The sequence below is a fragment of the Stenella coeruleoalba genome, assembly GCF_951394435.1.
Source record: "Stenella coeruleoalba genome assembly, chromosome: 9".
Taxonomy (NCBI): domain Eukaryota; kingdom Metazoa; phylum Chordata; class Mammalia; order Artiodactyla; family Delphinidae; genus Stenella; species Stenella coeruleoalba.
The window spans coordinates 90,358,677-90,386,171 of NC_137155.1; the positions used below are offsets into that span (position 1 = coordinate 90,358,677).

Here is a 27,495-nt window from a genome sequence, read left to right on the forward strand (position 1 = left end):
CTTGGAGGATCTCCTAAGAAGGCAGGGGTCGGCAAATGCTAACAGCCGGAAAAGGAGAAATCAACAGTAATACAATAATAGTGGGAGACTTTAACACCCCACTTACATCAATGGATAGATCATCCAGACAGAAAATCAATAAGGAAACACAGACCTTAAATGACACATTAGACCAGATGCACTTAATTGATATTTATAGAAGATTCCATCCAAAAACAGCAGAATACACTTTTTTCTCAAGTGCACATGGAACATTCTTCAGGATAGATCACATCTTGGGACACAAATCAAGCCTCAGTAAATTTAAGAAAATAGAAATCACAGCAAGCATCTCTTCTTACCCCAGTGCTATGAGATGAGAAATCAATTACAGGAAAAAAAAACTGTAAAAAATACAAACACATGGAGGCTAAACAATATGTTACTAAACAACCAATGGATCACTGAAGAAATCAAAGAGGAAATCAAACAATACCTAGAGCCAAATGACAATGAAAACATGATGATCTAAAACCTACGGGACACAGCAAAAGCAGTACTAAGAGGGAAGTTTATAGCAATGCAATCTTACCTTAGGAAACAAGAAAAAGCTCAAATAAAATACCTAGGCTTACACCTAAAACAACCAGAGAAAAAAGAATAAACTAAACCCAAAGTTAGTAAAGGGAAAGAAATCATAAAGATCAGAGCAGAAATAAATGAAATAGAGATGAAGAACACAATAGAAAAGATCAATGAAACTAAAAGCTGGTTCTAGATAGATTTAATTGATATTTATAGGGCATTCCATCCAAAAACAGCAGATTACACTTTCTTCTCAAGTGTGCATGGAACATTCTCCAGGATAGATCACATCTTGGTTCAAAAATCAAGCCTCAGTAAATTTAAGAAAATTGAAATAATACCAAGCATCTTTTCTGACCACAATACTATGAGATTAGAAATCAATTACGGGAAAAAAATGGAAAAACGCTAGCACATGGAGGCTAAACCATACGCTACTAAATAACCAACAGATCATTGAAGAAATCAAAGAGGAAATCAGAAAATACCTAGAGACAAATGACAACGAAAACACGATGATCCAAAACCTATGGGATGCAGCAAAAGCAGTTCTAAGAGGGAAGTTTATAGCAAACAAGCCTACCTCAAGAAACAAGAAAAACCTCCAATAAACAATCTAACCGTACACCTAAAGGAACTAGAGAAAGAAGAACAAACAAAACCCAAAGCTAGTAGAAGGAAAGAAATCATAAAGATCAGAGCAGAAATAAATGAAATCGAAACAAAGAAAACAATAGCAAAGATCAATAAAACTAAAAGATGGTTCTTTGAGAAGATAAACAAAATTGATAAACCATTAGCCAGACTCATCAAGGAAAAGAGGGAGAGGACTCAAATCAATAAAATTAGAAATGAAAAAGGAGAAGTAACAACAGACACTGCAGAAATACAAAGCATCCTAAGAGACTACTACAAGCAACTCCATGCCAATAAAATGGACAACCTGGAAGAAATGGACAAATTCGTAGAAAGGTATAACCTTCTAAGACTGAACCAGGAAGAAATAGAAAATAGGAACAGACCAATCACAAGTAAGGAAATTGAAACTGTGATTAAAAATCTTCCAACAAACAAAAGTCCAGGCCCAGATGGCTTCACTGGTGAATTCTATCAAACATTTAGAGAAGAGCTAACACCCATCCTTCTCAAACTCTTCCAAAAAACTGCAGAGGAAGGAACACTCCCAAACTCATACTATGAGGCCACCATCACCCTTATTCCAAAACCAAACAAAGATACCACAAAAAAAGAAAATTACAGACCAATATCACTGATGAATATAGATGCAAAAATCCTCAACAAAATACTAGCAAACAGAATCCAACAGCACATTAAAAGGATCATACACCATGATCAAGTGGGATTTATCCCAGGGATGCAAGGATTCTTCAATATATGCAAATCAATCAATGTGATACACCATATTAACAAATGGAAGAAGAAAAACCATATGATCATCTCAATAGATGCAGAAAAAGCTTTTGACAAAATTCAACACCCATTTATGATAAAAACTCTCCAGAAAGTGGGCATAGAGGGAACCTACCTCAACATAATAAAGCCCATATACGACAAACCCACAGCAAATATCATTCTCAATGGTGAAAAACTGAAAGCATTTCCTCTAAGATCAGGAATGAGACAAGGATGTCCACTCTCACCATTGTTCAACATAGTTTTGGAAGTCCTAGCTACGGCAATCAGAGAAGAAATAAAAGGAATCCAAATTGGAAAAGAAAAAGTAAAACTGACACTTTTTGCAGATGACATGATACTATACATAGAGAATCCTAAAAATGCCACCAGAAAACTACTAGAGCTAATCAATGAATTTGGTAAAGTTGCAGGATACAAAATTAATGCACAGAAATCTCTTGCATTCCTATACACTAATGATGAAAAATCTGAAAGAGAAATTAAGGAAACACTCCCATTTACCAATGCAAAAAAAAAAAAAATACCTAGGAATAAAGCAACCTAGGGAGACAAAAGACCTGTACACAGAAAACTATAAGACACTGATGAAAGAAATTAAAGATGACACAAACAGATGGAGATGTATACCATGTTGTTGGATTGGAAGAATCAATATTGTGAAAATGACTATACTACCCAAAGCAATCTACAGATTCAATGCAAATTACCAATGGCATTTTTACGGAACTGGAACAAATCATCTTAAAATTTGTATGCAGACACAAAAGACCCCGAATAGCCAAAGCAGCCTTGAAGGAAAAAAACGGAGCTGGAGGAATCAGACTCCCTGACTTCAGACTATACTGTATAGTATACAAAGCTTTGTATACAAAGCTACAGTAATCAAGACAATATGGTACTGGAACAAAAACAGAAACATACATCAATGGAACAAGACAGAAAGTCCAGAGATAAACCCATGCACCTATAGTCAACTAATCTATGACAAAGGAGGCAAAGATATACAATGGAGAAAAGACAGTCTCTTCAATAAGTTGTGCTGGGAAAACTGGACAGCTACATGTAAAAGAATGAAATTAGAACACTCCCTAACACCATACACAAAAATAAACTCAAAATGGATTTAAGACCTAAATGTAAGACCGGACACTATAAAACTCTTGGAAGAAAACATAGGAAGAACACTCTTTGACATAAATCACAGCAAGATCTTTTTTGATCCACCTCCTAGAGTAATGGAAATAAAAACAAAAATAAACAAATGGGACCTAATGAAACTTAAAAGTTTTTGCACAGCAAAGGAAAGCATAAACAAGACGAAAAGACAACCCTCAGAATGGGAGAAAATATTTGCAAATGGACAAAGGATTAATCTCCAAAATAAACAGCTCATGCAGCTCAATATTAAAGAAACAAACAACCCAATCCAAAAATGGGCAGAAGACCTAAATAGACATTTCTCCAAAGAAGACATACAGATGGCCAAGAAGCACATGAAAAGCTGCTCAACATCACTAATTACTAGAGAAATGCAAATCAAAACTACAATGAGGTATCACCTCACACCAGTTAGAATGGGCATCATCAGAAAATCTACAAACAACAAATGCTGGAGAGGGTGTGGAGAAAAGGGAACCCTCTTGCACTGTTGGTGGGAATGTAAATCGATACAGCCACTATGGAGAACAGTATGGAGGTTCCTTAAAAAACTAAAAATAGAATTACCATATGACCCAGCAATCCCACTACTGGGCATATACCCAAAGAAAACCATAATTCAAAAAGACACATGCACCCCAGTGTTCATGGCAGCACTATTTACAATAGCCAGGTCATGGAAGCAACCTAAATGCCCATCGACAGACGAACGGATAAAGAAGATGTGGTACATATTTACAATGGAATATTACTCGGCCATAAAAAGGAACGAAACTGAGTCATTTGTTGAGACGTGGATGGATCTAAAGACTGTCATACAGAGTGAAGTCAGAAAGAGAAAAACAAATATCGTATATTAACACATGTATGTGGAACCTAGAAAAATGGTACAGATGAACCGGTTTTCAGGGCAGAAGTTGAGACACAGATGTAAAGAACAAACGTATGGACACCAAGGGGGGAAAACCGCGGTGGGGTGGGGATGGTGGTGTGCTGAATTGGGCAATTGGGATTGACATGTATACACTGATGTGTATAAAATTGATGACTAATAAGAACCTACAGTATAAAAAAAGAAAAAAAACAACTAATACTAAACTTTCTTTGGGTTATTTGTATGGAAATATATTAATATAAATGTTTCAGACATTACATGAAATTTCTAAAAATCTTATATGTTCTGGTATAATGTTATAAGTCATAATTCTAGTTATTACTTTAAAATGTATATCTCAGAAATAACTAAATTTCCTTGTCAATTGCAATATTATGAACTTTCATCAAATCTTTAACCGTGGTCATTTTTAAGTCTTTTGTCATTTACAGACAGTTCTGGGTGTACTCTGATGCTTTTGCAAAAATGTTCCTATAAAAGGGTTTCATCTTCAAGGAATTCATGGAAAAGACTGACAAGTACAGGTTTCTGGTAACTGACTATACTGCTGAACTGAATGAATAAGCATTTTCAGAACTCTAATGGAAAACTGATGAATTCATAAAAGTGCTAACAAAAGATCAAGATAAAAAAATTAATACATGGGACTGAGTGAACTGATGAGAATTATAATTTTTGTGACTTTCTGTTTGAATAAAAAAAAAATCCCACAAGGACTCAGAGGCAAAAAATATACAAATCAGTTTTCACTGCAAAGTAAAGGAGCTGTTACAGTGGAGGATTACTGGACTGAACGTCAATATTATGACATAGTATGAGTGTGTTTCGTGTTTGGTAATTGCAATCACTGTTGCTTTTGTTGTGGTCATCCACTTACAATGCTTGGTCTCAGTTTATTTATCTCTTGTAAAAATAAAATACAGTGTGTGTGTGTGAAAAAAATATGAAGCAGCGGATTAGGTTAACTCTTGGGACTGGGATGAATAACTAATCTAAAACATACTGAGGGTAAAGCAGCTCTGTAAGAGAAAATATTGTGTTTATATATGAACCTTTTGAATTTGAAGTACTTGAGGGATACTTAGGTAGAAATGTATAGCAGGGCATTGGTTTCGAGTTTCTGAAACTCAAAAGCAAGCTGTTGGCCAAAAATACACATTTGGGAGTCACTGATTTTATTTGAAGTTATAGGTTTAGGTGAGGTTACCTAAATGTCATAATTATTATGATTTTATCATGATACTTTAAATTTAACTCCCTAAATGGACAAAGTACTCTATTAAAATAATAATTAAGCAAATGCCCTGCATATTTGCCTTATAATAAATTACAGAATAATCATGTATATTTTTTATAATGTAAGTGCTTTCAGCATCATAGTGCTATTGGTTAATTAGGTCATTCCCCAAGTATTAAAAAGACTCCAAATTTAGAAACTGAGAAAAAATTGTAGAATGATGGTGCCTTATTAAGAAGTTTTATGTATATCAAACCTTTGGATGCCCACTGTACTCTAAGCCTTTTGAAATCCAATCAATCAAATCAATGTATCTGAATTCTTCTAGCACCATGTAGAAACTCAATAAATATCTGTTAAATGTGTGACAAAGACTGTGTAGCAGTTGAACGAGACTGGAGATTAAATACATACAGAAAATTTTAAAAATAAATAAATAAATAATAAAAGCTGGTCCTTTGAAAAGAAAAACAAAATTGATAAACTTTTAGCCACACTCATCAAGAAAGACAGGGAGAGGACTCAAATCAATAAAATTAGAAATGAAACAGAAGTTACAACTGACACCACAGAAATACAAAGGATCATAAGAGACTACAGCAAGCAACTGTATGCCAATAAAATGGACAACCTAGAAGAAATGGATAAGTTCTTAGAAATGTAGAACGTTGAAGACTGAACCAGGAAGAAATAGAAAATATGAACAGATCAATCACAAGTAGTGAAATTGAAACTGTCATTTAAGAACTTCCAACAAACAAAAGTCCAGGACCAGATGGCTTCACAGGTGAATTCTATCCAACATTTAGAGAAGAGCTCACACCCATCCTTCTGAAACTCTTCAAAAAATTTCAAAGGGAGCAACACTCCCAAACTCATTCTATGAGGCCACCATCACCCTGATACCAAAACCAAACAAAGATACTACAGAAAAAGAAAATTACAGACCAATATCACTGATGAATATAGATGCAAAGATACTCAACAAAATACTAGCAAACTAAATCCAAAAATACATTAAAAGCATCATACACCATGATCAAGTAGAATTTATCCCAGAGATGCAAGCATTCTTCAATATCCACAAATCAATCAGTGTGATACACCACATTAACAAACTGAAGAATAAAAACTATGGTCATCTTAATAGATGCAGAAAAAGCTTTTGACAAAATTCAACACCCATTTATGATAAAAAAAAAAAAAAAAACTCTCCAGAAAGTGAGCATAGAGGGAACTTACCTTAACACACTAAAGGCCATATATGACAAACCCACAGCTAACATCATTCTCAACAGTGAAAAACTGAAAGCATTCCCTCTAATATCTGGAACAAGACAAGGATGTCCACTCTCACCACTTTTATTCAACATAGTTTTGGAAGTCCTAGCCCCAGCAATCAGAGAATAAAAAAGAAATAAAAGGAATCCAAATTGGAAAAGAAGTAAAACTGTCATTGTTTGCAGATGACATGATACTATATATAGAAAATCCTAAAGATGCTACCAGAAAACTACTAGAGCTCATAAATGAATTTGGTAAAGTTGCAGGATACAAAATTAATACACAGGGCGTCCCTGGTGGCGCAGTGGTTGAGAATCTGCCTGCGAATGCAGGGGACACGGGTTCGAGCCCTGGTCTGGGAAGATCCCACATGCTGCGGAGCGACTGGGCCCATGAGCCACAACTACTGAGCCTGCGTGTCTGAAGCCTGTGCTCCGCAACAAGAGAGACCACGACAGTGAGAGGCCCGCGCACCATGATGAAGAGTGGCCCCCACTCGCCGCAACTAGAGAAAGCCCTCGCACAGAAACAAAGACCCAACACAGCCAAAAATAAATATAAATAAAACAGCAAAAAAACAAAATTAATACACAGAAATCTCCTGCATTTGTATACACTAATAATGAAAGAGCAGAAAGAGAAATTAAGGAAATAATCCCATTTACCACTGCATCAAAAATAATAAAATACCTAGGAATAAACCTACCTAAGGAGGCAAAATACCTGTACTCTGAAAACTATAGGACTCTGATGAAAGAGATCAAAGATGACACAGATAGAAAGATATACCATGTTCTTGGGTTGGAAAAATTAATATTGTCAAATGGCTATACTACCTAAGGCAATCTACAGATTCAATGCAATCCCTATCAAATTACCAATGGCATTTTCACAGAACAAGAACAAAGGAATTGTAAATTTGTATGGAAACACAAAAGATCCCAAACAGCCAAAGCAATCTTGAGAAAGAAAAACAGAGCTGGAGGAATCAGGCTTCCTGACTTCAGACTATACTACAAAGCGACAGTCATCAAAAAAGTATGGTACTGGCACAAAAACAGAAATATAAATCAGTGGAACAGGATAGAAAGCCCAGTAATAAACCCATGCACCTATGGTCAATTAATCTATGACAAAGGAGGCAAGAATATACAATGGAGAAAAGACAGTCTCTTCAATAAGTGGTGCTGGGAAAACGGGACAGCTACATGTAAAAGAATGAAATTAGAACATTCTCTAATGGGACTTCCCTGGTGGCACAGTGGTTGAGAATCTGCCTGCCAATGCAAGGGGTAATGGGTTCGAGCCCTGGTCTGGAAAGATCCCACATGAGGCAGAGCAACTAAGCCCATGCACCACAACTACTAAGCCTGAGTCTAGAGCCCTTGAGCCACAACTACTGAAGCCCATGCACCTAGAGCCCTTGCTCACAATGAAGAGTAGACCCCCTTTGCCACAACTAGAGAAAGCTCACACGGCAATGAAGACCCAATGCAGCCAAAAATTAAAAATTTTTTTAAATTTAAAAAGGAGGGTGGGAAGGTAGGAGATGCAAGAGGGAAGAGATATGGGGATATATGTATATGTATAGCTGATTCACTTTGTTATAAAGCAGAAACTAACAGACCATCGTAAAGCAATTATACTCCAATAAAGATGTTAAAATAAATAAATAATTTAAAAAAGAAAAAAAAGAACATTCTCTAACACCATATGCAAAAATAGACTCAAAATGGATCAAAGACCTAAATGTAAGGGCGGACACTATAAACCTCTTAGATGAAAACATAGGCAGAACACTCTTTGACATAAATCGCAGCAATAACTTTTTTGATCCACCTCCTAAAGTAATGAAATAAAAACAAAAATAAACAAATGGGACCTAATTAAACTTAAAAGCTTTTGCACAGCAAAGGAAACCAGAAACAAAAAGACAACCCACAGAATGGGAGAAAATAATGTGCCAACAAAGCAACCAACAAGGGATTAATCTCCAAAACATACAAATAGCTCGTGCAGCTCTACGTCAAGAAAACAAACAACCCAATCGAAAAATGGACAGCAGATCTAGTGGGGGTGGAGGTGCCGCACTGCACTGAACACAGGATCTTAGTTCCCCAACCCGGGATTGAACCCGTGCCCCCCGCGCTGGAAATGCAGAGTCCTAACCACTGGACCATCAGGGAAGTCCCAGGCAGAAGATTTAAATAGAAATTTCTCCAAAGAAGACAGCCAGGAGCTTCCCTGGTGGCGCAGTGGTTGAGAGTCTGCCTGCCGATGCAGGGGACACGGGTTCGTGCCCCGGTCCGGGAAGATCCCACATGCCGCGGAGCGGCTGGGCCCGTGAGCCATGGCCGCTGAGCCTGTGCATCCAGAGCCTGTGCTCCGCAACGGGAGAGGCCACAACAGTGAGAGGCCCACATACCGCAAAAAAAAAAAAAAAAAAGAAGACGGCCAGATGGCCAAAAAGCACATGAAAAGATGCTCAACATCACTAATTATTAGAAAGATGCAAATCAAAACTACAGTGAGGCATCACCTCATACTGGTCAGAATGGCCATCATCAAAAAGTCTACAAACAATAAATGATCGAGGAGGTGTGGAGAAAAAGGGAACACTCCTGCACTGTTGGTGGGAATGTAAATTGGTGCAGCCACTGTGGAAAACAGTATGGAGGTTCCTCAATAAACTAAAAATAGAATTACCATATAATCTAGCAATCTCACTCCCAGGCATATATCAAGGCAAAACTATAATTCAAAAAGATACATTCACCCCTATGTTCATAGCAGCACTGTTCACAATAGGCAAGACATGGAAACAACCTAAATGACCATCAACAGATGAATGGATAAAGAAGATGTGGTACATATATACAACGGAATATTACTCAGCCATAAAAAAGAATGAAGTGATGCCATTTGCAGCAACATGGATGCAACTAGAGATTATCATACTAAGTGAAGTAAGTCAGAAAGAGAAAGACAAATATCATATGATATCACTTATATGTGGAATCTAAAATATGACACAAATGAACCTATCTATGAAACAGAAACAGAATCAGGGACATAGAAAACAGACTGGTGGTTGCCTAGAGGGAGGGGGTGGGAGAGGGATGGATTGGGAGTTTGGGATTAGCAGCTGCAAACTTGTACATATAGAATGGATAAACAATGAGGTCCTACTGTATAGCACAGGGAACTATATTCAATATCCTGTGATAAACCATAATGGCAAAGAATATGGAAAAGAATGTACACATATGTATAACTGAGTCACTTGCTGTACAGCAGTAATTAACACAACACTGTAAATCAACTATACTTCAATTAAAAAAATAAAAATAAATAAATTGGTATAACCACTATGGAGAACAGTATGGAGGTTCATTAAAAATGAAAAATAGAACTACCATATGATCCAGCAATCCCACTCCTGGGCATGTATCCAGACCATAATTCAAAAAGATACATGCACCCCTGAGGCTTCCCTGGTGGCGCAGTGGTTAAGAATCCGCCTGCCAATGCAGGGGACACGGGTTTGAGCCCTGGCCCGGGAAGATCCCACATGCCACAGAGCAACTAAGCCTGTGCGCCACAACTACTGAGCCTACGCTCTAGAGCCCACAAGCCACAACTACTGAAGCCTGGACACCTAGAGCTCATGCTCTGCCACAAGAGAAGCCACCACAATGAGAAGCCTGCCACCGCAACAAAGAGTAGCCCTCACTCGCTGCAACTGGAGAAAGCCCGCGTGCAGCAACAAAGACACAACTCAGCCAAAAATCAATTAATTAATTTTTTAAAAAGGAAAAGATACTTGCACCCCAATGTCCATTGCAGCACTTTTTACAATGGCCAAGACATAAAAGCAACCTAAATGTCCACAGGCAGAGGAATGGATAAAGAAGATGTGGTACATATATACAATGGAATATTACTCAGCCATAAAAGAGAACAAAATAATGCCATTTGCAGCAACATGGATGGACCTAGAGATTATCATACTAAGTGAAGTAATTCAGACACAGAATGACAAATATCATATGATATCTCATATGTGGACTCTAATTTTTAAAAATGATACAAATTAAGTTATTTACAAAACAGACTCACAGATTTTGAAAACAAACTTATGGTTACCAAAGGGGAAACGGGGAAGGGATAAATTAGGAGCTTGGGATTAACATAAACACACTACCATATATAAAATAGATAACCAATAAGGACCTACTGTATAGCACAGGGAAATCTACTCAGGATTCTATAACAACCTATATGGGAAAAGAATCTGGAAAAGAATGAGTATATGTATAACTGAATCACTTTGCTGTACACCTGAAACTAACACAACATTGGAAATCAACTATACTTCAGTATAATTTCAGTAAATGTTCAGTCTGTTCAGTAAAATTTAAATGTTCAGTAAAATTTAAAAATAAAAATAAAAATAGATCTCATTAAAGTGGAAAGAATCACCCTATGAATAATGTTACCATAAATATCATGCTAACAATTGAACTCCAATAAAGTATTTTAAATCTATTAAAAAAATAAAAAGTATATAACTATGATCATATTTGAGTAAAATGTATATGCATATGTATACGCACATATGCTTAGATATATTGCAAGGGCTTCATTAAAATATTTATATTTGTTATCTCCAGTAAAATATTAGGGTAGTAAAATTTTATTTCTAAGTTTTAATTTTTGTGTTTTCAGTGTGGAAGAAGAAAAAATCACGTGGTCAAAATTGCCTTTGGAAATCTCTTAAATCACTGAAAATACAATAAACACAAATGTATTTATGAACCACACCTGACATTGAGAAAAACTTTCTCCTTGACCAAACCCTAGCCAGGCTTTTCTAAGCTGCTTCTCACCTAAGCCTCAATCTTGGTATATAAAGATTTGAACAAAGACTAACAGTTTCTAACAGCTCAAAGCCACACCCCTCGGATGACCCTAGCTCTCTTAAAAGTGCCTACCTGAACATACTCAAGGCTTCCAAAAAATTTACTGTTTGTTCCGATCGATACCTGGAGATAGGGCTCCTGTCTGGGTTTCACGTGGACCAACCCCTCTTACCACTTTTTGCCGATTCTCCCTTCCCTTTGTCTATTGAGACCTTCCTTGTCCTATTCCCTCTTCTCCCTTTAAAAAGCCCAGTCACCTCTGTACAAATCAAAGTTGAATTCAGTTCACACTGGACTCTTTTTCCCTACTGCAATAATTACTAATCAAAATCTGTCCCTACCACTTTAACTAGTGTCTGACTTTATCTTGGACAACATAGTTTCTCAGTAAGTTTACTGCTTACTAGAAATCACTAATGAAACTATGAAATGGATAGATTTTTTATTCCCATTAACTGGTGAAGTTCTGTGTATCATCTTATGCGTTGATTCATTGTTTCCATGCTTCTGAGGAAGGTCAGGCATTCAACAGGACAACAAAATCATTGTTCAGCTGTGACAATTCAATTAGGGTTTTTTGAAACCCTTGAAAAGTAAAGGTTTGTCTTTCATCCTTGTCTAGTATTTTTTTTTTCCTGGGCAGAAATTAAAATTTTTTATGTGGTATTTCCCTCTATAAGAGAAATGGTTTTCCAGAATTCTGAAATCTCCCTTTTCATTTGAGCATATGGCGATGTGAAATTAGAGTCTTATGATAAGCTTGTTCCCCCCTTGCCCTCTCCCAATCCCCTGCCAGTTCACTCTTCAGCAACCACAGTGCTCTTTGTAAATTGCAAAACTGATCATGGCACTGCTTAAAACCCTTCAATTACTTCCCACTCCTCCTAAGAAAAAAAAATCCAAAGTATGCCTGCAAGGCACACTCTCTCCCTGTACTTCTCTGCACTCTGCTCATCACAGCTATCTTCTATTCCGAGAACACACCAAGCTCTTCCCATCCCCAGGACTTTGCACCAGATGTCATCCCACCTGAAATGCTGTTACCCTTTACAAGTTGTCAGCTTCTTATACTTCAGGTCTCAACTCCGAAGTCACCTACCCAGAGAGGCCTTGCCTCTTTTTATAATTTTTTTAAATTGAAGTACAGTTGATGTACTTTATTACATAAGTTACAGACAGGTGTACAATACAGTGATTCACAATTTTTAAAGGCTACTCTCCATTTATAGTTGCTCTAAAATATTGGCTATATGAAGCCTTGTCTTTTAAAAAGGCCTGTCCCTCATGGAATGTATGGATTTTAATTCAATTTATCTTTCAGTAAAGGAATTTTGAGCCAAAAGGGAGAGGGGAAGGCCTGTCATCCCTTTCACTCAATATCGTTGCGCCTCCCAACATACTTTCAAGTTGAGTGCTTTACAGATATGCAAATAATTAAGATACGCAAATAATTAATTTGAATCATCTTAATTTTGTGCATATTTGTAAAGTACCCAACTTGAAAGTAAGCCTCTTGAGAGCAGGAATCTTGTGGTGGTGTGCTGCGAAATGTTTAACAGGCTTTCCAGAAACAGTCCTGATGGTAGCATTTGCCTGTGGCCATGGGGTAAAAACCACCACCGTGCTAATTTCAAGCTACAACGTGACATCAACTAGCTTGCAAAGTAATTTCCTGAAAATTTAACAATCAGTTTTCACAAGCCAGTGCAGGCCAGTTGCAGCACACCACTGGACCCAGGCCTGGCTTATTTACTGCTATAAATAAAGAGAACAATGTCAGGCACAGAGTAAGCGTGCAATAAATGCTGGTTGAATGTTGAACTGGGATAAATTCTTTTTTTTTTTTTTTTTGGCCGTGCCTCGCGGCATGCAGGGATCAAACCCCCGGCCCCTGCAGTGGACGTGAGGAATTCCCTTATAAATTCTTGCTTCTACTCTATCAAATATAGATTGTAGCTTATGGAGTCCTTTCTGGCATTCTAACTGCCAAACTGTGAAAGAGGCAGCTTGTAGAGAATTACCCTGAAAACAACCTGTCGAATGAGTCACCAAAATAAGTTCCTAAATGAAGGACAAAAGAAAGGAGGAGAAAGGGAAGTGGAGTGGGAAGGGAGAGGAGGAAGAAGAAGCATTAAGTGAAAGTAAAGTCAATTTCCTTGCTGATGGCCACACCTCTCATTGGTCCCCAGACCAATAGCATCAGATTCACTCTGGATTCCTGCTAAAACTGTGGGTGATGGTCCCCTATACAGAATCAGAATCTCTGGGTGAAGTCCAGGAATCTTCACGGTATCAAGTTACCCTAGTAACTCTGATATGCACTGAAGCTTGAGAACCGCGTCCAAGGGAACACTGACTGATGAGCTCACGAGAGTGTCACCAAGCTCTCCTGTCTACCTGGAGCAGCCGGCCCCACTCCAAACCCAGGCAAATATTCTACGAGCAAACACAAAGCTTCCCAGATTCTAACTTCCCATCCTAAACCTGGTGAGGAAAGCAAAACATTCCAATTGCATAGTGATTGAAATCACTCAACTGGGCTTAAATATTTCTCAGTAACAGAAATACTCTTATTTGAATATTTACCATTTGGCCTTGATGCTGTTGGTCACCGTTATGGTTATTAGCTAACACTCATGAGGGCTTCCTACGTGTCAAATGCTGGGCTCAGGGCTTTGTATGTATTAATCTCACGTAATACTGAGAAGAAACCTACGCAGTGGGTGTTATTGTTTATCTTCATTTTACAGATGAGGGGGGCATAGAAAGTTGGGTGACGTCACTGTGAAGAGTGGAGAACTCCCCGAGAAGGATGCTAAGCAGAACAAAGCTCTGTGCCCCAGGAGACCTGGTCCTAGTTGAGATAGTTCCTGGTCCACAAAGTCACCAAAAGCAGGGTGGCCTCAAAGATAAATGCCCACAAATACCCAGAGAAAATGTTCCAAGTGGTTGAGAACCAAGAGACTCTTCCTAATTAAAGCTTAGAGAATAAACGCTACCTCGTGACCATCCAGAAATAGGATCAATATTTTACTGCTGCCTTTCAGCATTATGTTCTTTTCTGGACATGCTGAAATAATAAGTGCAAAAGAACTGTGAAAAGCACAACTGCAAGACCAAAACTGCCCTCATTTTTAATTAAGTAGGCAAAATATTCCCAAAACAGTTTTAATAAGGGTGGTAGCAAAATCCCATTAAATTATAAGAAATACACGTTACAGTCTGTTTAGCCCATGTCAACCCCCTTTCTCTGAAGACTGCCCCTCCCAGGTTGCATTCGTCCATAAGCCTGACTCTTGGCCACAACTGATTTAGCTCAACTATGAACAACTGACCAGGCCTGACCAGTGAGATGCCAGAGAGATCATCCTCCTGGGATGCAGAGAGTGCTTTGGTGTCTTCTGGTGCCTGGAACTAAGGATAGATGTTTGGGATTTGCGGGGCGGCCATGTCCGTGGACAAGCATAGCACACTGGCCTTGAGGGAGTACAGCCTGAATGCTCAGTGACCCTGGGCCCCAGACAGATGTGAGGAGGACAGAGCCTGGGTCCCTGACAGCCCTCACTGCCTGGATCAGGCCCACCCAGGGCCCAGCCTCACTCTTGTCTTTGGCTGCAGCCAGCTCAGGGGGATTTCCATTTCTCGTGGCCAAAAAAGAAAGATCGGGGCAGAGGGGCAAGCTGTTTGGTCCTCTGAGGAACCATGACCATGTGGGGCACCATAACCGCCTCTGTTTCTCTCCTGAAACAGGGCCCATCCAACGGTCCAGATCACCCCTGGATTTTCTCCCAGCCTGTGCCTGGTTCGTCCAAATGCTGGACTTAAGCTGCCCAGGGCCACATCCTTGCACCCTGGTGCAGCCTCCCTGCACTTCTGGGCTGTTTTTCGATTGCACCCTTGACAGTGTCAGGGTTGGAGCTCACTGTCGTTCAGCTGCCCCAGCTCCTTGTGTCATCCATGTCTTTTGCATCCTCCCCCCAACAATGTCCAGCAAAATCTAAACCCTGCATGCAATGCAATACATGCTATTGACTGGAAGACTGGAAGCATCAATTTAGCCTCTTTTCCCAGCCAAATTAACCAGACAATGGGAAAACAACACCTCAAGGAAACTCAAGTAAACAAATCCTTGGTTAAACCCTTAACCTGAAGGGAGCCAGGTCCCTCTTTCCCCACCTCCCTTAGACATATCCTCCCTACAGAGACCCCTGGGCTGTACCTGGGACATAAATGGCGTCACCATTGCACCAATGCGACACGAGGAGCCACCGGTCCCCATCCCCAAGGCGCGCATCGTGGTGGGGTAGACCTGGAGTGGAGAAGCGTAGAAAGCATCAGTTAGCTGAAACCCCTCTCTCCCAAGTCCTCCGCCCTTCGCTCCACAGGTCAGGCTTCGGTGTATATAAAAGGCCAAATATTCTATATGGATATACAGGATATAGAAGATGTTCATTTTCTCAGGTACACAAGTTTGAATTTTAACAATATCAGAAAATAAACACTTAGAAATTATCCTTTAAGTGAGCAAATTCCAAAATAGGTGTTTAATGTTCCAAACGTAATTTTAGAAAGGTACTTGCAGTCAGACAGAAGATTTCCACTTTAGAGCTATAAACATATAAAGGTGGTTCTACTGAATGGACAGAAAATACTCCCCAAGTAATAACAATCCAACCAAACCTTTAATACAGATACAGTGAAAGGAACTGACGAGAGTGCCACGTACACGCTACACCATTCACCATGTTTGTGTTGTAAGATCTTACGGCTCAGTCTACTTTCTTGCATTTATAGTAAAACCTCATTAATCTGTACTTCACTGATTCAGAGTTCTTAATAAATAAGCAAATAGTACTTAATAAAGAAGCTTTCAGGGAGAATATATGAAAGAATGCTTCTTTTAATTTTAGAAATTTTTCTCTTAACGCTATAAATACTGATCAGTTTTCATCAATTCACTGAAGCAAAGCACGTGGCCTCTTTACTTGGCCACATCGTATTAGCCACCATCTGTCAAATGCAAAAAACAAGAGGCTTTCCTGCCCTGGGGGGCACTGCTATATTTATAAGAATGTCTGGGGGTGGAGTGCCTTTTCACAGAGACTTTTTCTTTTTCTAGAAAATGAGGCTAGTGGCTATTGAAAACAATGGATTCAGATACATACAGATGATCTTTGCTCAAATATCAATTTTTTTGTTCATTTTTGACAATTCTAGGAGATGAAATAACAGAAGACAAGCAACTTCAGGTACACATCTTTTTTTTTTTTAAGCAATAAGTATCAGGGAAAAAATACTTAGGAATGACCCTTTAAATGAACACATCCCAAAATATGTTAAATTGAATATTTCAAATATAATTTTAGAGGCACACCACGATACACATAGACTTTTTTTTTTTTTTTTTTTTTTTTTTTTTTGCGGTACGCAGGCCTCTCACTGTTGTGGCCTCCCCCATTGCGGAGCACAGGCTCCGGACGCGCAGGCTCAGCGGCCATGGCTCACGAGCCCAGCCGCTCCGCGGCATGTGGGATCTTCCCGGAACGGGGTACGAACCCATGTCCCCTGCATCGGCAGGCGGACTCTCAACCACTGCGCCACCAGGGAAGCCCACATAGACTTTTAAGTTCACAAATTCACAATAATTTTAGAAGATTGTTAATGGAACTAAATGAAATACTACATATATGTCAAATGTGTCATAATTTCCTATTTTTATCTATGTGAGGGGAAAAGAATCTTTTTCTCTGTGGTTTTGATATGTCATCTGTATTCTAAACAGACTTCTACGTTTCCCAAGATGAAGATGAATGCAGCTATAGCAGTCCCTACAGCACCACTTTCTCTGGCTCAACGAAAGGCAAAACCAGTTAAAATACTAAGTTTCCTACTCAGATATTGCTTGTTTCTAGGAATATTTGCTCTTTAAAGTGGTGGTTTCTGAGAAGCTCCTCAGAAGTAATGTATTAAGTAGATATAGTAATTCAATAAATTAAGAATAAATTACTATTATATTCGAATTTAAGCTACCTACAACAAACAACAGACAGAGTGAGATGTGATCTTTCAAAAGAATAAAGGTGAAAAATACTTTCTAATTTTAAAAGGGAGAAATAGGGTGTTTTACATTTTATCAGCAACATGCAGGGACCGGGCCCTACCCCTATTTCTTCGGGAAGCATGGGATGAGGGCAAGAGTTGTTTTTTACATGGATGCAGTTTAGTGAGAAAGGGAGAAGGTCCTATCTTTCTTCTCAGAGACTGGCTTTCACTAGACCCCATGGGGCAGGAGAAAGGCCACATCATATCTTCTGGTGTCATTTTAATAGGATGCTTTTAGAAAATCATCAAAAGTCAACAGAAGCCAGGAATGCGTGATCTATAGACAAACACCTGCTCTAAGTAGCTCACCTCGCACACCTTGATGGAACCAACCCCTTCCCCAAAACTAACCTCAGCGGTGTAAATATAGATGCTGTTGAAGTTGAATGCCACCGAAGCCCTCAGCATGAAGAGGAAGCCGATGAGGCCGGCACTAGGGAACCAGAGCGAGACGTTACCACAGGCGACACGGAGGGCCTTCCGGGGCCCCGATCCCAGGACATTACAGATGCCAACACACATCTCTGAAGACCAGGTCCCGAGGGAGGGGCTGCTCCTCAGCTGGCCTGACTGTGGGGTCCGAAAGCAAAAGCCGGACTCAATCCTTCAATCCTGTCCCCCGAGAGTGTGCCATTCCAGCCCAGCCCCCCAAGATGAGCACACCTCCGCCACCACCCTTGGAAAATGGTACAGGCAGTTTGCAGAATAAGTCATATATATTATAAATGAGGCCCACTGTAGGGTCACAAACTCAGGGTGCAATGAATTTTCCCACCACAGGTATGCTGTCTACATCCCTATCTTGACCACGGTGCAGGTCGGCCTCCATTCTCCAGGAAGCTTTGCATAAAGATCCTAAATATCTCGGCAAGTGAACTGAATACTCCCACGCTGGTACCCATGTCCTGTGAGCGCTGAAGATGGACCTGCTCAGGAGGAAGAGGGGAGGGGCAGGTACCAGGGGCTTGTTTGATCGTTCTAGTCAAACAAACAGCCTGTACTCTACTCTCTTGGTGAAAGGGACTTGCCCCTAACCTCCACTGAAGGCCATGGGTCAGGAGACCTCATTTTAAAACCACTGCACAAAACTAGATTGCTTTAATGCAAACAGAAAGCAAATACCTTGAAGTGCAAATATTGAGGAGAAGGAAAAACAAAGCTGTGCATCCCACGGTAATAGAGAGGCTCAGCCGTCTTCCCAGGAAATTAATGCCCAGGATAGTTAAAGAATTCACTAGGAAAAAAATGACAAAGGCAATTTTCAGAACCTTGAAAGCAAATGGCATGTATTAACAATGGCCTGGATTCCTCCCTCTCATTTCGGAAAGAAGCAACTTAATCCAAATGTCATGCGTATTCCAGCCAAGACCCAGTCACACTGTCATCAACTTCATGACTCCTTCAATATGCTTTTCCCACGGGGATCCGAGAACGACAAGCACTGGAGTATATGAAGGACATTTTACACCCAGGTTGCTTATTACAGCACGCAGGTCTATTGTAAACCGCCAACTTGCTAGACCTATATTTTAAATGTTTTATACTGTTTTTCAAATTCAAGGTGCCGTTGATTTTTAAGTACCATTATTTTATGTCTATTAAAGCAGAAACAGTGCTTCCAACTGAAATCTAACATGCCATTGTGAGACACATCCCAGTTCAGAGACGTTACGATGTAGGGGAATGCACGTTAGAACTGATACATGCGCTAATTCAAAGCTCCACTCCTCCAGACTTCTCCCCACACGGATCCGCACTGCAGACACCTCAGCATGATTTGGGGACTCGTCCATTTCTACCAGGCAGCAGTCAAGTGGATGACAGGTCACTCTTCTCTCCTCTGAGACTCTGAGTTGCACGTCCCCCACCCAAAACAGAGAGCCACCCAATAGAGAGATACTTACGAGCAATTTCGCCAATGGTGCTGATAATCATGGTCTGGTAGTCGGAAGGGGCAAACACCTGACAGTGGCAGGGGCTCTGGCTCTCCTCCGAGACCCCTACGGTCACCACTGCCTCAGACTCCAACCGCGAGCCACAGGCCAGGTCCCGCTCCAGCAGCTCTGCACTGGCCAGCATGACCCCGTCGTAGGCGAAAGAGATGCCCAGCCTGGAAGCAAGAAAAGACGGACATTAGGAAAGGCTGTCACCAGGCCTGAAGGAGGGGTAGCACCGTGAGAGGTGGGGAGAAGTGGGGAGAGCTTCTCAGGTAGAAGGCACGGTGTAGGGAGGGGAGGGGAGTGGAAAGTGGGGACACGCTTCAAGGGGATACTAGGGGGTGCCCTTCAGCGGAGGCTGTACGGTGGGAAATGCATTTGCAAGAAAAAACAGGATGGAACTAGATGGGGGAGGACCGCTCAGGCCAGGAAGAAGTTTTGTAAGAGGCAGAACAGAACTAACACTGCGTTGAAACTGTCCCCCTCATTCTACAGCTTATGTACTGTAGCCCTGACCATAAAGAGTTAAATATTAGAGAACCGTGGCTTGTGCCCAAACAGCTCATTAAGTTCCCTGAAGCAAATTCCCATCCCAGGGGTCCTGGGTTCGTTATGGCTACTACTTGCAGATAAGTTCGTTTTCAACTAGCAAATAAGCAGAGATAAGTGCGGTAAAGTAAAAATAACTGCTCACGACTCGAAGTTTTGCAGCAGTCTCGTGATGCAGCCTTGTGAGCAAGCAGAACAGAGAAATGTTATGCTTCCCTTGAAGGCCAGGTGGCTCCAGGAAGTCTGCAGCCCACCTTTAATCCTGAACCCTCCGACTTCCCCCTTTCCCTTAGCATAAAAGCAGCCTGAATTCTCTTCCAAGTTAAGATGGTTCTCTAAGAGTTTAGTCCAGGGCTTCCCTGGTGGCGCAGTGGTTGAGAGTCCGCCTGCCAGTGCAGGGGACGGGGATTCGTGCCCCCGTCCGGGAAGGTCCCACATGCCGCGGAGCGGCTGGGCCCGTGAGCCATGGCGGCTGGGCCTGCGCGTCCGGAGCCTGTGCTCCGCAGCGGGAGAGGCCACAGCAGTGAGAGGCCAGCGTACCGCAAAAAAGGAGTTTAGTCCACCATCTTCTCCGTCTGCTGGCTTTCCGAATAAAGTCGATATTACTCGCCCCAACACACTGTCTCTTCTTGGCCTGCCATGTGGCAAGCAGGAGGAGCTTAGACTCCGCAACAGTTTGTTTTCTGCAGCTGCTGCCACAAGTTAGCACAAACTTAGCGCTTAAGCACAGTGAGTATCTCACAGTTCTGGAGGTCAGCAGTTCAGCAGCTCTGGCTGACTTCTCTGCGCGGAGTCTCACATGGCAGAAATGACGGTGCAGGCAGGGCTGCTCCACTTTCCGGGGAAGCATCAAGCTCACCCAGACGGTTGGCAGAATCCCGCTGCACGGGGCTGTAGGACTCGTGTCCGTTTCCTTGCTGGTTGTTGACCAGTGGTTTTCAGCTTCTGCAGGCTTCCTTCATTCCTTGTCTGTGAAGCCAGCAACAGCAGGTCGCGTCCTTCTCATGCACTGAAGCTCTCCTTCGACCTCACCTCGCGCTTTCTCTTCTGCTGCATCTCTGATTCCAGCTGGAGAGATTTCTCTACTTTTAAAGACTCAAGCAATAATATTGAGCTCACCTGCCTAATTCAGGCTACTATTTTAAGGCTCATAACCTTAATTACATCTACAGTCCCTTCACATCTACATCCAAATTAGTGTTTGATTGAATCCCCAGGTGTTGGAACTCTTGGGCATCATCTTTAGAATTCTGCCTTTCGGACGCCATGAAGCTATGGAAGGTTTTGCTTTTGCTTGATGTTTTCTTACTATCTTTTGTTCTATTCTTTAATAGATACTTTTATTGAGATATAAACATAACATACAGAAAAGTTCCTATATCGAAGTCAAGAAAAAGATATCAGGAGAATTCGCTGGCAGTCCAGTGGTTAAGACCCTACGCTTTCAATACCAAGGGCCCAGGTTCGATCCTGGGCCAGGGAACTAAGATCCCACAAGCTGTGTGGCCAAAGAAAAGAAAAAGAATATCAGCCTCCCAGAAGCCCCCCTCATGCCTCTCTCATTTTTATAAATGGTTGTAAAAGACACATGTCACGTGTAAAAGACAGATGGGGACAATCAAGGAAAATCACATGTGATCTGCATAGTGGATGATGTTAAAGTGATGATTGTTAATCTCGCTGGTGTGATTTTAGGATTGGAATCATCTAAGAAAGTGTCCTCAAGTAGTTGAGACTCTTAATGAGGTATCTGGGGATGAAATGGCATGAAGTCTAGGGCCTGCCTGAAAATACTTCGGAACAGAAAAAAACAGCTGAAGTAAATATGGGTAGATACCAGTGATTGTCAGATCTGAGCAATGAGTAAATCAGGGTCCATCAATGGTATCCTCCCTACTTTCATGTGCATTTATAAATTCTCATAATGAAATATTCAAGAGGAAGACAATAATCACAATATCTCTCCTTGTTGTTAAGGTAGCTTTAATATTTTTTTTGTTTAATTTCCAAATATGAAGTATAGTTTTTTTTCGGCCACACCACGCAGCTTGCGGGATCTCAGTTCCCCAACCAGGGATTGAACCCAGGCCACGGCAGTGCAAGCACTGAGTCCTAACCACTAGTCCACCGGGGAATTCCCCAAATATTAAGAGTATTTTAAAAATTGAAGAGTCTCAAGAGGAGACACCAAGCTGTTTTTAGTGATTATATCTGGGAAAGGCAGATAGACAACCTGTTTCCTGAATTCAAACACTATAGATTAGTTTCTACTGTCTTTAATCTTTATATAAATAGAACCACGTACGTATTCTGTGTGTCTGACTTTCTTTGCTCATTATTACATTTGTAAGATTCAGCCATGTTGAGCGCAGAGCACCAGTTTTCTCATTTTTATTACTGTGTAGTATTCTATTTTATGAATATAACAGAATCTATCCATTATACCTGTTGATGGGCATGTGGGTTGTTCGTAGTTGGAGCTGTTACAGATAATATAATGCTATTTTATTTTACTAGGCATTTCTGTGGGGTAGAAATCTAGGAGTAGAATTGCTGAGCCATAGGCTATGCATACTTCCAACTGTAACAGAAACCTCTAAACAGTTTTCCAAAGTGGTTGTACTAATTTGAATGCCAATCAGGAGCGCAGGAAAATTCCAGTTACTTTACGTCCTTCCCAACATGGTCAGTCTTTTTAATTTCATTTTTTATTTTTTTTAAGGTTATCTTTTCAAACTTTTTTTTTTAATTTATTTTTGGCTGTGTTGGGTCTTTGTTGCTGCATGCGGGCTTTCCCTAGTTGCAGCGAGCGGGGGCTACTCTTTGTTGCAGAACAAGGGCTCTAGGTGTGCAGACTTCAGGAGTTGTCACATGCAGGCTCAGTAGTTGTGGCTCGCAGGCTCTAGAGCGCAGGCTCAGTAGTTGTGTCGCACGGGCTTAGTTGTTCCTCGGCATGTGGGATCTTCCCAGACCAGGGAGAAGACCCATGTCCCCTGCACTGGCAGGCAGATTCTTAACCACTGCACCCCCAGGGAAGTCCCCAGTCTTTTTAATTTTAGCCATTTGGGTGGATTTGTAATGGTGTCTCATTTGGTTTTAATTTGCATTTCCCTGGTGACTTTAAGGTTGAACATGTTTTCATATGTTTATTTGATACACATTTTTGGTCAAGTGCCTGTTCAAGTCTTTTGCCTATTTCTCTACTGGGTTGTGTATGTTTTTCTTGTTGAAAAAAAATTATATAATAGAAATATATATTAATAATATATAGAACATGTATATATAGTTTGTTGGACATATATATTGGAAATTTCTTCTCTCAGTTGGTGGCTTACCTTTCAGGCTCTTCATGATTTCTCAGGACACAGAGTTCCTAACTTAATGTAGGCAAACTCATCAATCTTTTCCTTTAGAGTTAGCACTTTTTGTGTCCTGTTTAGAAAATCTTTGCTTACTCAAGGTCACGGCTGCATAGAGAGGACCACTGAGTCTATTCCTTTGAATTTGATTATCAGTGACCTCAAAGGATCAGTTCCTGGAATGTGGTTAGGGAAGAGACCAGGCTGCAAAAGGTTAGTACAGAGCTCATACACTCAGATGAAAAATTTAAAAACTGTTTGTAGATGATTTGGATATTTTTTCTTTCTCTTTCTTTTTATATTGTTATTTTATATCTATTTTTTGGTTGGTGGCAGAAAGATAAAGCATTGCTGGTGTCTGCCTTGTGTTTTCTCCCCAGAGCACTCAGAAGGGATTTACTTCAGTGGGCTTTCTCCCAAAGCTATTTAAACCTAGCTTTGAAATAATACCATTCTTACCATATGACCCAGATCTGTAATGTGGTCCGTAAATATTTAGCATCCAATAGGTCTGTAAATCTTCCTCTTTCTTCCTGGGGTAGTGAAAGGGGGAGACAGAATAGATTTAGTGGGTTAAGGACAGGCAAAGGTGACTCTAATATTTTAGATCACAGAAAACAAGAACAACATGGGAATGTGGTAGGGTGAGATAGCCACTCAGCTCCCCGGATACCCCTCACATAAATACTGTTTTTAACACATTCATCTCAGCCAATCAGTCTTGGCATACTTTTTGTTATCATTGTCAAGTACCAAAACTCATTGAATTTAAGATTCTAACCCTTTCACTCTTCCTCTTCTCACCAGTGCTGGCGAGAGGTGGGGTGGAGAAAATAGGAGTATACATGAAAAGCAACTATAAAACTGATGGGAGAATCTTTTAACATGAAGATGAAAAAACCTAACATTAAAAAAGAGTGTGAGGGGCTTCCCTGGTGGCGCAGTGGTTGGGAGTCCGCCTGCCGATGCAGGGGACACGGGTTTGTGCCCCGGTCCGGGAAGATCCCACATGCCGCGGAGCGGCTGGGCCCGTGAGCCATGGCCACTGAGCCTGCGCATCCGGAGCCTGCGCTCCGCAACGGGAGAGGCCACAACAGTGAGGCCTGCGTACCGCAAATAAATAAATAAAAAAGAGTGTGAGGCTTGTGCAAAAAAACAAGCAGCCTGAATCTGAAAAGAGGATCAGTGCCTAATTTCTCTGTGTGTCGTTAGGGTAATTTGTAAAAGTTCTTGTCCATAGTCAGTGCCTATTAAGTATGTTTGGATCAAAATAAATAAGGATGGGTTATAGATGATTGGGCAGTAATGGATTTTTATGTAAAGCCAGGAATGCCTGAGGGCTGGAGGAGGTGCTCAGTTGAAAACCAACTATTCTTTTCTCACAAATTGACCTGGGATTACAGGCCCCCTCTAGGGAGTCCAGAAGTACGGACTGGGAGTCCTGGATTTTATTGTCACCGAAAGAGCTTGCAGAGAACTTAGAGGTCTTTTGCCCCATACACCCCCCCGCCCTCGACTTTCAGGCTCAGTTCCTGGATTTCATTGTGGGTGGACTTGAGCAACTGACACTCCACTTTCATCTGCTTTACGTATCGGGGCTCTGGTTACTCATCTTTGGAAAACCTCTGATCTAGCCCTATCCTCCCATTTTCCAACACAGAATATATGGCCCAGAGTGGGTAAGTGACCTGCCCAAGATCACACAGCCGTTTGGAGGCAGAGGCAGTCTGGACTCCCAGTTTCCCGTGAACCAGTCCTGAGTCCTGCCCATCTGCCTCTCTGCCATGTCCCCTGGGTTTAGATGTGACTGTGGTCCCCTCACTGCCCCAAGTGTCATTGGAGAGTCATTATAAAATATATACCTTTTATCCTAATAAGTCATTTGGTTCTGAACCTTTGGCTGCAATCCAAATGGGTGGACTTATTCACCTCCTGCATGGTGTGACCTGTCCTCAGACAGTCCCCAAAGCCTTTCATCTCAGCGTCTTGGGAGTGAAGCTGCAGAGGCGCCACTGCCCACAGCATCTTGCCCAGCCTCCTCTGCATGGCACTCTGATGGCCACCAATGGACCGAACTCACTGTGCATTCCCACCTTTGGCCTCACACTGTTCCTCCTGCCATCAGTGGCCTTCTTCCTCCCCTGAGGCTGCCTCTCCTTTCAGTGCGCAGTGACTGCCCCCCTTCTCTCTGGGGGTGGCTCCCACCAGCTTACGGTCACCTCTCTGCTCGGATCCTACACACTCTGCTGCCTGGGCCACTCACCTGGTTCTAAGCATCGGGGCTCTGTTTTGTGACTGATTCTTTCCTACGTGCGTCTCATCTCTCTAACCAGATTTTAAGAGCCCTGAAGGCAGGGTCTCCTGTTTATAACTCTGTATCCACAGGGCCTTGCTCTATAGACCACTGTGGAGAAGAACAAGATCATCTAATGGGCATGATGGATGGAGGCAGCAAGCTGAAGTCAAGAGAAGTAAAGTGGGAGGAAGAAGGGAGGAGGAGAAAGGGGCAGGATGTACAGTGAGAGGGAGGAGGGAGGAAGGAGAATGTCGAGGGACGGCTGAGCATATAGAGAGGCTGGAGGAGGGAGGGCGGTTCTTATGAGAATTGTGTGGCTCCAAATTCATATGTTGAAGTCCTAACCCTCAGAGTGGGGCTGTATTTGGAGATGGGGTCTTTAAAGAGGTCACTGGGGAATTCCCTGGTGGTCCAGTGGTTAGGACTTGGCGCTTTCACTGCCGGGGCCCGGGTTGGATCCCTGGTCGGGGAGATTAAGATCCTGCAAGCTGCGTGGTGCAGCCAGAAAAAAGACAAAAGAGAGAAGTAACTGAGCTAAAATGAGGTCATTAGGGTGGACTGTAAGCCAATTATGACTGATGTTCTTATGAAAAGAGGAGACTAAAACACAGACACACACACAGGGAAGACGATGTGAAGACACAGGGAGAAGATGGACATCTAAAAGGCAAGGGAAGGGACCTCAGAAGAAGTCAGCTCTGTAACACCTTGACCTTGGATTTCTAGCCTCCAGAATTGTGAGAAAATTAATCTCTGTTGTTTAAGCCACCCAGTGTGTGCTATTCTGTTATGGCAGCCCAGGTGAACTAATACACAGTGGCAGAGGGAAGGTGGGGGATCAGGGATGGGGGATAGGAGGGTGGAGAGGGAGGGAAAAGGAGGAGGAAAAAAGGAAAGAGGAGAGAAGTAACCTCGGTGCTCTTCAGTCCTGGGACAACTACTGGGTTCAAAGTAAAAAATACGCATCAAAAATGGTTGGAATTGGACGCTCATGATCATTCAACTGTCCATGGTTTTGAGTTAATTGTCTCTGCTAAGATTTTTTTCTCTCTCTGCAACCAAGTTTATTTTTTATATATTGACAATCAAAATTTCATAGCCACTTAAAGATTATGTGCCAGTCTCTTCAAAGCATAATCACTTCCTTCATTTAATCATTGTTGCCTAGCAACTAATTAGTCTTCCCACCATGCTTTGCAAGATAAGATGTAACTGTCAGTGTCTTGGTAGGAAGGTGGGGGTTATCTGATACTGCCTACTAGTAGGGTCCTGACCTCTGAACCACAAGGGCTTATTTCCAAATTCCAGAAAATAAATTAGAATAACAGAATCATCCTTAATTCTTTGGAAGAAAGCTTGAGTTTCTTCGTTTTTTTTTGGCCACACCACACAGCACACGGGATCTTAGTTCCCCAGTCAGGGATTGAACCCGTGCCCCCTGCAGTGGAAGCACAGAATCCTAACCACTGGACCACCAGGGAGCTTCCCAAAAGTTTGAGTTTCTTATTTCCCAATTAGGTTTTGAGGCACGTGTAATAATTAGGGGAAACACTCCACAAAGCAAAGTGAGAATACTTCACCAAACTACAATTGTGAGTGTGGGGACGTTTGGGACATTTAATCCTCATTTTTGCATTATTATTGAGCACACTCTATCTCACACTTAACACGTCCAGCAGCAGGCCAGGTGGCAGTGGGATTACAATGTTTTTGTCATCGGTGATGTCCTGGGAAACCAGTCAGAGACACCCAGAA

At 41.3% G+C, this 27,495-nt stretch overlaps 1 protein-coding gene across 1 annotated transcript in view; it reads right to left on the reverse strand.

Moving 5' to 3' along the window:
* SVOPL (SVOP like) overlaps positions 1-27,495 on the reverse strand; it is a gene marked incomplete at its 3' end in the record, with an annotated part of 83,057 nt that overhangs the window by 28,566 nt on the left and 26,996 nt on the right. Inside the window, 5 exon segments of the mRNA XM_079931128.1 lie at positions 15,717-15,806; positions 17,951-18,032; positions 18,722-18,833; positions 19,504-19,709; positions 23,904-23,977. Coding sequence (XP_079787254.1) covers positions 15,717-15,806; positions 17,951-18,032; positions 18,722-18,833; positions 19,504-19,709; positions 23,904-23,977 — 564 coding nt within the window.